The 12688-nt window shown below is 40.4% G+C and overlaps 1 protein-coding gene across 1 annotated transcript in view; it reads right to left on the bottom strand.

The window, feature by feature from the left end:
* Nucleotides 1-6343: 6343 nt before the first annotated feature.
* The window catches only part of mxra5b (matrix-remodelling associated 5b), a gene marked incomplete at its 5' end in the record, with an annotated part of 34187 nt that continues 27842 nt past the window's right edge, over nt 6344-12688 (bottom strand). The window contains one exon of the mRNA XM_079820785.1: nt 6344-8941. Coding sequence (XP_079676911.1) covers nt 7036-8941 — 1906 coding nt within the window. The 3' untranslated portion in view covers nt 6344-7035. The remainder of the gene's footprint in view (nt 8942-12688) is intronic.

Raw genomic sequence — 12688 nt, forward strand, 5'->3', positions numbered from 1 at the left:
TGTGTGTGTTTCTGAGTGTGTGTGTGAGAGAGAGAGAGAGAGAGAGAGAGAGAGAGTGTGTGCGTGTGTGTTTGTTTGTGTGTGTATGAGTGTTTGTGTCAGTTTCTGTGAGTGTGTGTTTATTTTTTATGTGTGTGTGTGTTTGCATGTGAGTGTGTGTATGAGTGTTTGTGTACATTTTTGTGTTTGCGTGTGTGTGTGTTTACGTACGTGCATGTTTTTGTGTGTGTGTTTCTGAGTGTGTGTGTAAGAGAGAGAGAGAGAGAGAGAGAGAGAGAGTGTGTGCGTGTGTGTTTGTTTGTGTGTGTATGAGTGTTTGTGTCAGTTTCTGTGAGTGTGTGTTTATTTTTTATGTGTGTGTGTGTTTGCATGTGAGTGTGTGTATGAGTGTTTGTGTACATTTTTGTGTTTGCGTGTGTGTGTGTTTACGTACGTGCATGTTTTTGTGTGTGTGTTTCTGAGTGTGTGTGTAAGAGAGAGAGAGAGAGAGAGAGAGAGAGAGAGAGAGTGTGTGCGTGTGTGTTTGTTTGTGTGTGTATGAGTGTTTGTGTCAGTTTCTGTGAGTGTGTGTTTATTTTTTATGTGTGTGTGTGTTTGCATGTGAGTGTGTATGAGTGCGTTTGTGTGCGTTTTTGTGAGTGTGTGCGTTTGTTTTTGTGTTTGCGTGTGTGTTTGCATGTGTGTTTACGTACGTGCATGTGTTTTCGTGTGTGTGTGTGTTTCTGAGAGTGTGTGTGTGTGAGAGAAAGAGAGTTTGTTGTGTGTTTGTAAAAAAAATTAAACGCTGGCTCAATTTACCCCACAGTTGAAATGAGCTGATCAGTAGTTTAGTGTCCCAAGTGAATATTAATGTATCAAGACTGTGTTTATAAACAATAAAATGCTCATTCAGTTATGATGGACAAATAATTTATTAAAATAAAAGAGAGATGATACACAGAGAAGGCATAAACACAGATAAATAAAGAAAAAAATATTGTTGGTTTAACTTAAAATTAAAGCGAGTTCATTGACATTTAAATACAATGGAGTTTGGTTTAATCAAGCGAAACGCTAAATATGGTTATCACAACCATATGAATTATCAATAACTGTTCATTTGACAAAAGAAAAAATGTGATGACAACTCATAAAAATACTTTTTTACAGTGTTAAGCTGTACAGCTACTAAAGACCAGCTGTGATTACATCATTACCACATACTGTCAAAAATAATAACCAAATATTATTTAGAAAAATTCTAATTTTGTGGCGACAGAACGGAATAAATGGCTTAACAATAACGAGCACTGGAGTTATATTTAATACACATTCATGATCTGAGCACACACATTACATCCCAACAGCTGAGCCAGTGACACAACCATTAGAAATCAATACTGAAAGAGCAACAGAAGAATAAAAACGTCTAATTGCACTTAATATTAATAACATGTTGATATTAAACTACTGCGTCTGTACTTCATGCTCTCACTCATGTGTTGCTATGTGGTAGCTAGGGTACTCTGTGCGTTTGCTAGGGTGTTGCTGTGGGGTTTCTAGGATACTTGAGGTGGTTGCTAGGGTGTTGCTATGTGGTAGCTAGGGTACTCTGTGCAGATGCAAGGGTGTTGCTATGTGGTTTCTAGGATACTTGAGGTGTTTGCTAAGGTGTTGCTATGTGGTTTCTAGGATACTTGAGGTGGTTGATAGGGTGTTGCTAAGCAGTAGCTAGGGTACCCTGTGCGGTTGCTAGGGTGTTGCTATGTAGTTTCTAGGATACTTGAGGTGTTTGCTAGGGTGTTGCTATGTGGTAGCTAGGGTACTCTGTGCGGTTTCTAGGGTGTTGCTATGTGGTAGCTAGGGTACTCTGCGTGGTTGCTAGGGTGTTGCTGTGGGGTTTCTAGGATACTTTAGGTGTTTGCTAGGGTGTTGCTATGTGGTAGCTAGGGTACTCTGTGCAGTTGCTAGGGTGTTGCTATGTGGTTTCTAGAATACTTTAGGTGGTTGCTCGGATGTTGCTATGTGGTAGCTAGGGTACTCCGTGCAGTTTCTAGGGTGTTGCTATGTGGTAGCTAGGGCACTTGATGTGGTTTCTAGAATACTTGAGGTGGTTGCTAGGGTGTTGCTATGCGGTAGCTAGGGTACTTGAGGTGGTTGCTAGGGTGTTGCTATGCGGTAGCTAGGGTACTTGAGGTGGTTGCTAGGGTGTTGCTATGCGGTAGCTAGGGTACTTGATGTGGTAGCTAGGGTACTCGGGTGGTTGCTAGGGTGTCCCTTCCATAAAATTTTTTCGAAACCCAACTGGCAGATATTTATCTTCGTTTTAAGCATAAACTCTGAATTTAATTTTGGTGATTTTTTTCAGCATACAAGAATTAATATTTTAGTTCATTTCTCTTCTCCAGTAAATGTGTCTTAATTTAAGAATGTTTAGATATTTGTGCAGGAAAACGAGACGGAAACTAAGAGAAAACTCTTTCTAATACACTTGACATTGTGCACTAATATTGTTGGCTCTGTGACCTATTATTATAACCTTTATTTAGCCAGGAAAAAAATTACGGTTATAATAATAATTGGTGTCATAAATTGCTGTTGTTCCTCTATTGTAAGCGCTTTGGATCAAAATTGAGTCAAAAATACACAGATGTAAATGTTAGTGAGGACAGATGCCCATGTAGTTCACTGAGTCCACTGGTTTTGAGACACAGCCGTTATGTAAGCACAAGTAAATATTATTAGTAAGAATTCATAGTGTTTGAAAGAGGAAGTGACTGAATGCTGGTCGCTAATGCATGTGTCCCACATCAGTCATTCTCCTCACTAATGCTCTGGATAAAAGCATCAGCTAAGATTCTGAATCGAACACGTTAAGGTCCCTTTAGTCAACGATAGCTGATGCATTAACTAACAATCAGCAATATATTCATTCATCTTTCTTAACATTAGCTAATATGTTCATGTTAGCTCAGATACACTAAATAATATTAACCCCTTAACCCCCATTTTGGCAAGTGGGGCATAAATGACATTCCCAAAATAAAAAGTCTGCTGCTCATAAGTCATTCTGGACTGACACATACATCTAGAAAGATGACCGTTTACAGTTCAATTACTCAGATTTACTCAGACTGTGAGATATACATAACATTAAGAATATAATATTTAAATGTGTAAAAATATTATGTGGATGTGGTATAACCACAATTAAAGTGAAGTCACGTGTGGTCATGCTTCATTTCAAATCTGAGGCTGATATCTCTAAAACTATGCATTTTATGAAACATTTTCTCAGACCATGTCATGTGTATTTAGAGAAGTCTAATAAAAAATGCGAATTAAAGTATGTATGGCCTCTATAACGCCCTGGCGAGGGGAACTGCTCCATTCATGCTTCTATTGTTCTCTCTCGACGAATGTTAGCACTTCTGCCGGTACGAGACTTAGGCCCAATCCCAATTCTTTTTTATACCCCTTCGCCTTCTCCTACACCTACCCGTTCCCTTTGCCCCTTGATACAGAGTGCAAAGGCGTAGGGGTGAAAATATTCCCCTAAGAAATGGGACACCACTACTATACCATTACACATCATCAAACCCCGTTTCTTTTATTAGTGTCCTGTGAAATTTAACCAGAATGAACAGCAATGAAGTGCATAGCCTATATCTAACAGGAATCAGGCGCGAGCATGTTTAACAAATGACTCCCTCCCAACAGTTTGGACTTCAGTTCAGTTCAAAAATGTATGAGCCTTAGAGTTTCCTAAGATGATACAGAACATACAAGAATAGTGGAGGCGCTTTTCCATCAGGCTAAACTGTTCTCTTTGTTTATTAACTGTTCCATTCCGTGCTAATCCGAGCCAGCCGGTTCGGATATGGTTTCGTTATCAACTGTGGTGCTGTGATGGTGTTCATACGTTATAAGTCAAGTCAGTCGTTGCCTTGGTAACGCAAGAGCTTACAGACGATATGTATTGTAAACAGGGCTCCGAACCGGTTCAAGGAACGAAAATGAAAACCGGAAACGAACGAAATTTTAAGAGGAACAAAAACGAAAACGAAATCAAAATCAATTTGAATCGTTCTGAACAGAAACGTTAATTTGAAATGACCATTAACCGGTTAATAACGTTATTTTATCGTTCTCTTTAATATTGTAATTTGGCAGTGACCAATCATGATTAGAGTAGCTACAGCATGTGATGTTGACGGATCAAGCGTGAGTGAAATGCCCGCGCACCATCATCTATGAATCTACCAGTCAGTGTGAGCGCGCATTTTCATGCCTCAAGTAGACATTTCTTTCCCCGCTGAGGTCTACAATGAAAGCGCAGGTATTGGAGGATGTTCTTTTCGAACGTTTAAATAAGCAGTTCGGACTTTAAGCTCAAATAGTCTGATTTAGGCTAGTTTATGGATTCCGTTTAAGCCTATCCAAGCACGCTATAGCATCTATCAAACATTTTTCCTGTAGTCTTTCAGATTGCCAATACAGGACAGGTCAATGTTTTCTATATAGACAGTTGATGCTTCGTATTAAATGGTATGTGATATTGCATTAAATGATCAAGCTTTATTAGCTGACTGAATTTGATTATGTGATGCAAGGACGTGTTGCGCAGTGTTTGCTATGAAATTACCATTTGACGGTGCATTAATGGTTATCCAGTTTATTTATTCTTTATTCATGCATTTTTTAAAACAAGTCGTGTTGAAAAAAAGTTATGTAAAGTTACAAAGAATGTTATCACTCTTCTGAAAAGAATTAGGCATAAGAGGGCTACTTTCGATTGTCTAACGCTCCATTAAAACAGGTCCGCTGTTTATGCTTTGTAATTAATGCATGTATTTCTGCTGCGGTTTTAAAAATGTTATGAAATAAATATTCAAGTTTAATAACCATGCGTTATATTATTAATGAGTGAAAATAAGTCTATTTATATTTGTTTAAAGTATAGGCTAAATTAAAATAACGTTATTAACCGGTATTTTTTCAAATCAAACCGTTTTCGGAACAGTAATTTTATTGAGGAACGCAAAAACGGAAACGCTATAATATCGATTCTGCTCTGAGTGAACCGATTTAGATTTTTTTCCGTTTTTAACCCCTGATTGTAAATATCGACTGCGTTATGAAAGATGATCAGATATATATATATTTTTAACTATTATTAATGTGTGTTCAAATCACTCAAATAGTGTGTTTAGCAAGCTACGGAGAAACTGGCAGCCAGGCGACACGCAAGGGATCGATCTCGAGTGGCAACATACACACTTTCTATGCAGCACGGTATAGTCGGTGGAGGGAAACTCCTCATACCCCTTCATTCGAAGTGTGGTCCTGAAAAATCTTGGTTTGAAGGGCTATCTGGCCCTACCCCTTACTCCTACCACCCCAACCAAAAGAGAACCGTGACACCCCACCCCTTCACGTGAACACGCAAAACAAAGGGTTGGGGAAAGGGAAGGGCTAAGGGGTAGAAATGGGATTGGGCCTAAATCTTCATTATTTTTTGTTTTTATACATTATTAGCCTTTATTCCGGCATTACATTGCTTGCCCATCCACACCACATTCATCCCAGATTTGTTAATCCACCTATTAATGCATTAACTAACATTATCTAATAGGACTTCACTGTAAATTTAACCATGGTTAAATGGCGCGATGCTTCCATGCTCTTATTAGTGATGGGTCGGTCTTGAACGATTCATTCCTTTTGAACGACTCTTTAATGTGACTCGGGATCAACAAGCTCTCTCAGAGAGTGATTGGTTCATTTTGTGTTGACCGTGCATTCATGATTATTTGACCTCTCGAGTCCTCGGGTTCAGGTTCGAGTCATTAATTCATCCCATGACAGGCTATGCTGTCTATACCGGAAAGAGAAATTATTAGTTGACCTCTCGAGTCTACGTGTCTGACCCTTCCGAGTCGTTCGTTCTTTTGTCACGTGACGTGACTGCTGTATTGGATATACAAAATGAATGTCATGATGATTCTCTTCCATTACATCGAATGTGAACGAAATTACTTGATGTCAATTATGATGAACGAGATTCAAAGATCCACGTCAGTAAAATGATCCGAACTTCCCATTACTAGCTCTTATTGATTGCCAAAACAAATAAATAAACAAAATAGCATATGTAGAAATGAGTGAAGAATTGCAGAGAATTCAATGTGTGCAAATTCCGATTGATTGAGTTTAATTCCCATGAACAAATCCTTTAAAGGGGTGGTTGATTGCCCCTTTTTACAAGATGTAAAATAAGTCTCTGATGTCCCCAGAGTGTGTATATGAAGTTTCAGCTCTGAATACCCCACACCTCATTTTTTATAGCATGTTAAAATTGTCACTTTTTGAGGGCGAGCAAAAACATGCCGTTTTATGTGTGTGTCCCTTTAAATGCAAATGAGCTGCTGCTCACGGGGGCGGAGCTTCAAGAGCTCGTGTTAGCAGCTCTGCTGAACTCACACAGACACGCAATGAAACTGTCCGACTCTGGTTTGATAAAAGGCTGAACAATGGTGGAGAGACTCAAGAAGACAACATGTAGAAAGAGAAAGGATGTTTCTGAAGGGATAGTTGATGAATTTATGAGCTTGGTCATTGATTAGCATAAGTTGTCATGATAATCTCACCCCCTTTGTTGCGCGTTCCCGGGGGCGGGGTTTATGTAAATTTCAGGGTTAGTGATGTCACTTACCCGTGAAGAAGCTTGTTGTAGTCTTTAAAAAGCAAGAAAATATCCCCCTTTGCATTGAACTTTGAGCGTCGTAACTTTGCAGATGTTGTTCATGCTCAAACATTACACACTCACTAGTGTGTTTAAAAAGTGAAATCATAATCAACCACCCCTTTATGTTATCCAACATGCTTGCTTCATTTGAAGTGTATTAAAATATCCCGTTTTCATATTTACAAGATGGTCTGTAGAAAGTGTTCAAAACACACGCTGTGTTTCCAAAAGACCTCTGTGATATATATTTCTATAAACAGCACTACATCTCTTAACGCAGTTCTTCGGGCATGTCTGTAAAGTTTGTATCAAAACACATAGACGTAAGTTGTTCGGCTGTCGCTACCCACCACGTTCTTGGCGGTGCACTTATAGACGCCATTGTCTCTGCTGGAAGGGTTCTGGATGACCAGTGCACCCTGCGGATGGAGATACTTGTTCCCGTAAAGACGCGGCTGGATGCCAACCTTCAGCTGAAGGCCGTCTGGCATTTCCCAAATCACCTCGGCTTTGGGTGTGGCGAGAGGCATGCAGTTTAACTGAACCGCCACACCGGGCCGGGCGTAGGTCACCGGCGCGGGTCCTTTGGTTATGCGCGGAGGATACGCGATTACGATCACCGAAACCGACAGACTGGAAGATCCGTGTTCATTGTTGGTCTGACAGACGTACATTCCCCTGTCGTACACAGACGTCCTTTGGACGGTTAGAGTGCCGTTTTTCAGAACAGCATAACGCCCGGTCGCCTGAGGCCTGGTTAGGACGACTCCGCTAGGCAAGGTCCACGTGAGTTTGGGCAACGGATGACCAGCGGACAAACAGTTGAGCTGCAGATTCTCACCGTTTATGATGCTGACGAGGGAGCTGTATTGGTTGACGATGTCCGGCTTTCTTTTGGACTCCAGTGTCACAGTCCGCTCGACATATCCGGCGCTGTTGCGCCCAACACAGCGATATCGGCCCACCTCGGAAACCGTCGGCTCTCGAATGACCAGCGTTCCATCGAAGCGGTGATGGAAACGGAAAATGCTGGTTCCCCTGAGAAGAGAAGTCCCGTTGGGGAGTATCCAGGTGATCTCCGGAGCTGGTCTTCCTTCTACGGAACAGTTTAGACTCACTGATATCCCATCAGGAAGCGGGACGGACTCTGTAGGTGGACTTCTCAACCAGGGCTTTTCAACATCCTCGGTCACCTCAAGTTGCACCTGGAGGTTGGTTTCTCCACCTTCATTGCGTGCAATGCAAAGCAGTGCAACGGAGTCGCTTATCCGCGCCGCACGAATGTCCAGCGTTCCGTTGAGGTGGACCGTGATCCGTGAGCCGTAATGCGGCGCGGGAAGCACAACGTCGTTGGGAAACACCCACATGATCCTTGGAAGGGGGTTTCCGTTTGCCTTGCAGTCTAAAAGCACACGCTGGTCTTTCACGACAGTTTTACGGATGATCCCGGGACTCTCAAATCCGTTGATGACCGGCGATGACACAAGGACTTCAACATAGACGACTTTCTTGTCCATTCCCACAACATTCCTGGCTGAGCAAGTATAATTTCCGGCGTGAAACCTCTGGATCTTCTGAATGTGCAAGGTGCCATCGTTGGTGAGCTGGTACTTGTCGGATACTGGCATTATGATGCGTTGAGTCGGAGACGTCCATGTGATGGTGGGAGTCGGTTCTCCTTTGGCGCTGCAGTTGAGGACGGCGGTTCCCCCGTAAGGAACTCGGATGGCGCTGTAAGCGTTGTTTCGGATGATCGGTGCATCCGCCAATACCTTAATATGAACCTTCATTTCATCTTTCCCAACCCGATTCTCGGCGTAGCACGTGTAGTCGCCTTCCTCTTTCATTCCCACTTCGTTTAAATACAGCGTGCCGTTGTCGAACATCACGTATCTCTTGGTGCGGACCCAGTTATCGTCGGACTGCAGGGCGCTGTTCACCATGGTGCCGTCCGGAAGACTCCACGTGATCTCCGGATTGGGAAAGCCTGAAGCGACGCAGTCCACTTTCAGATCTCCTCCGTACGACACCTTGTGATCGCTCAGTGACTTGTGGTCGATCTTAGCGGCTTTCATCATCACGTTGACTTTAAGGAGAACGTAGTCGTCGCCCATTTTGTTTCTGGCCACACAGAGATAGTCGCCCTCGTCCTTCTCGGTCACTGACGTGATGGCGAGGGTGCCGTTAGAGAACACTTTCATTCTGCGATCAAAGCTGAAACAAGAGATAAAGAGAGAGGTTACATTCTGATACTAGGAGACTAGTACATGTATCGTTTATTAACTCTTACACCGCCAGCGTTTTTGAAAATAGTTGCCAGCTATGAGGTCACCGAGCTCCGGACCTCAGTAATTTTTTTCATATTCCAAAATAAAATGTCAAGCTCTCTAATAAGCTAATAAGCCGTGTGAACCAACCACCTCCTATAGGCTCAATTGAGTGTTTGCGATTCATGTCGCTGCGAGAAGAGTGAACGGGACTCTAGAGCTTTTTGTAAGTGAGGGCGTGGGTGCCGCCTCCAGTTATTACAAGCGATTTTGGACTCATTTTCCCACTTAACGTGACACTTTAGGATGTTAACAAAGTGGTAAGTTGCATGTTAGGGTTAGTTATATATATATTTTTTTTTTCCAAAACAAGCTTTTTTAAAGCAGCACTAGGTAGGTTTTGCTCTCGGGGTCCCCCTACAGTTGGGAAACAGTATTGTCCTCTACTACTGTCTTAAACTGTCATCTTACATCAGTGGATGCGTCGCACGAACATTTGTTGACATGCCAACTATGATAGCCCTGAACACGGCAGGAGTTCACATGCGTGTTCTGCTTGCGTCGCGTGTGAAATGTCTTCATCCCAGATACAGTGGCATATGTTTCAGCATGTCATATGAATATAATTTCATGGGTTTTATTTTTTTTCAAACGCCAAATGATCGCGATGCTCACGTTTACAAGCCAGCGTCATCATAGTAGCCTAGTCTATTGGTTCCCGTTTTACAGAATCTATATGATACTTCAGTTCAATTTTTGAGTGGTAGGTAATAACCATACATCGTCAATATTATAATATCAAGCTATCATAGATTAATCTGCAAATTTGAAAAATCGATTTGCATTATAGCTTGAGGCAAGACAAATAAACAAATATCACAGACATGTTAGGTATCCTAAAATATGATTTTGTACGTCTTACGTATTTACTTGCACGAATGTAGCCCCTCCTCCTTCAGCTCACGCCAACAAGCAAACGCTGCCCAATGTTGATCCTCCTGCCTTTAATCCCATCACTTTCTCCTTTCCTCTTTTTGCTTTCCTCCGACAAAACCTTTGCTTTCTTATTTTTCTGTGCTGCTTCGGCCATGACTATAACATTCTGCAAACAAATGATAGTTGGGTTCGCACGTCCGAATTTAAGGAAGTGGTGGTGGAAGTGACGTATATGCCATAAAGCAGTCAAATTTTGTAGTTCTTTTTTTTCTCTGGTTACTACCCGAAACCCGAAGTTTAAAAGTACGATTAAAAACGATACAGACCCCGTCAGGCTATGGCAGACGTGTCATTCAACCTATTGAAAGTCGATGTATCATCACAAGAGTCTTGAAAATATATTATAAAGGTTGAAAAGTTACCTAGTGCTGCTTTAAACTTATTTCGGATTATATTGTTTGTTTGTTTGTTCGTACTTTTCTTGTCTTTCGTAGTAATATCTGGCAACACTGCGCCACCGGCATTAATAAATAAAAATCTCATAGACAAACTGTAATTGCTGACAGGAAGATACCACATTCGGAAAGACAAACGCAATGATCATTATTATTATCTGTAAGAAAGGTATCAACACAATCAAAACCAGTAGCATAGGCTAATACAGATCTGTATAACAAGTAGGTTACCTCTCAGACGGTCAATATTGTGCTCGTAGCACGCATTCTTCAATTGCACGCGCAAACGCGGTGGATCTCACTTGATTATAAATAAAGCGCAAAATAAACTACGAGCATGCAACAATGGTAATTTCATGACTTACTAGTTAACTTCCAAAGTGCCATGCATATGTTTCATTAACAGTTCATGTTAATATTGTGTATATTTACCATAGTAACTGTTGTTTCCGTAACCCCAAAATGCCATTTTTTTTTTTTTTTTACTTTGGTCTCTCATACAAATTTACAACTAACATTATTGTATTAACAAAATCTCGTTTGGGACTGCTACCTTATACTGTTTATTCATCATCAGTATGTGTCATATTCTTACATTTTTTGTGTAGGCTATCTTACAGTTTATTTTCAATTGCTAACTAGCATTGTTCAATACTGAAACCACATTTTCAAAACTCTTGCATTACCAAGATTGATTTGGACCAAACAGTTAATCTAACCTCCAAAACTCACTCAAACCAACAAAACACTTCATACATGTCTCAAAATAAGCTCGTTCCACCAATCACTGGCAACAAATTCTCCTTCAGAAAACATGCATGTCGCTCATAACACACTGACCTAAAAAACACTAGCAACAGGGAGCTCGATTTTCTCCATTTCAAAATAATTTCTGCAGAAATGCTTGAAATTTGCCATCATTCTGATTTGAATGTGCTTTAATCAGTTTTGAAAGCAGTGTGTTAACATATGAAAAATATCCTGTAAATATATATAGTTTGTGGCACAATTATTATAGCACAATTCTTAACATCCCACCCCGGACCTCACTCATTTTCAAACCCTTGTTACGGCCTTGCAGCCACTGGCAGCATTTTTTAATTTTGAGAAAAAGGCGTTATGGTCAAAGACTACATCCAGATGAGATTCAGAACGATTATCAAACACAGATGGAGTAGATGGAGTAGTAGCTTGTCCTGGGTCAACATTTCATTCTGTCACGTTAGGCCTTTTTGATTTATATGCCGTCGAATGGTTTATTACGCTATTTTACATATGCATATTGCATGTTTTTGCTTCTTATTTCCCTGTGTTTGGATCTGGAGATTCAATACTCTTTCAGAAGATGCGTAATAGCGCCCCCAACCATATAACAGAAAACACAAAGCCGTAAATTTACGTCAATGGTGGGGAAAGAGTTAAATGGCTCATATAATTGGAGGAATCAAATTTTCATTGATCTTATTTAGAGATAAAATAGTTCAATGTAGAAATGAGCATTTATGGAAACGAATTAGTTAGAAAACCTTTTTAGAGGGTTCATTTTAACGTCATGTCAGCTTATTTTGTTACTGTCGTGGCAAAAACATGTTATTAGAATAGAACTAAAGATAAATAAGATACATTTTTTCTAAAACTAAATTTGGATTAAAAACCATTTCACAGAATTTCATGACAAATAAAATGTTCCTCTTTTTTGAGATAAGAGATAACTCAAAACCTCATTCCAGTGAATAAAAAGCATTTATTGAAAAAATATGACTCTTTCTGAAATCCTTGATTCCTAGTGTCAGTACCCCAAATTTTTGCAAACAACGCCCACTTTTACACATAAATATTGCCTATTTGTACGGCTTTATTATTGAATGCGATTTCGACCCAGGACGAGCTATAGGACTGTGAAGCTTTGGGGCTGTAGATGGACTCCATCTACTCCATCTGTGTTTGATCATCTCTGAATCCCATCTGTATGTAGTCTTTGACAAAAACGTGATTTTCTCAGCTTTTTGCTCAAAATGTTGCTTTTTTAATGAAACTGAGCTGACCCACATTTAAGTGTTGATAAACAAGAATGCATGAAGCTAGAATTTAACAGAGGGTCTGTTCTTTCTTTTGATAAAAGTTTAAAAAATATTGCATGTTCAGATATTTACTCAAGATATTATGTGGGCCATGAAACTTGTGAAAATTATGAAAAACGCTGGCGGTGACTGGCAAATTTCATGTGTATGTTCCCTTAAAGGATTAGTTCACCCCAAAATGAAAATGTCCTGATAATTTACTCACCCCCATCTCATCCAAGA

This window comes from Gobio gobio (assembly GCF_949357685.1).
Source record: "Gobio gobio genome assembly, chromosome: 7".
NCBI classification, from domain to species: Eukaryota; Metazoa; Chordata; class Actinopteri; order Cypriniformes; family Gobionidae; genus Gobio; species Gobio gobio.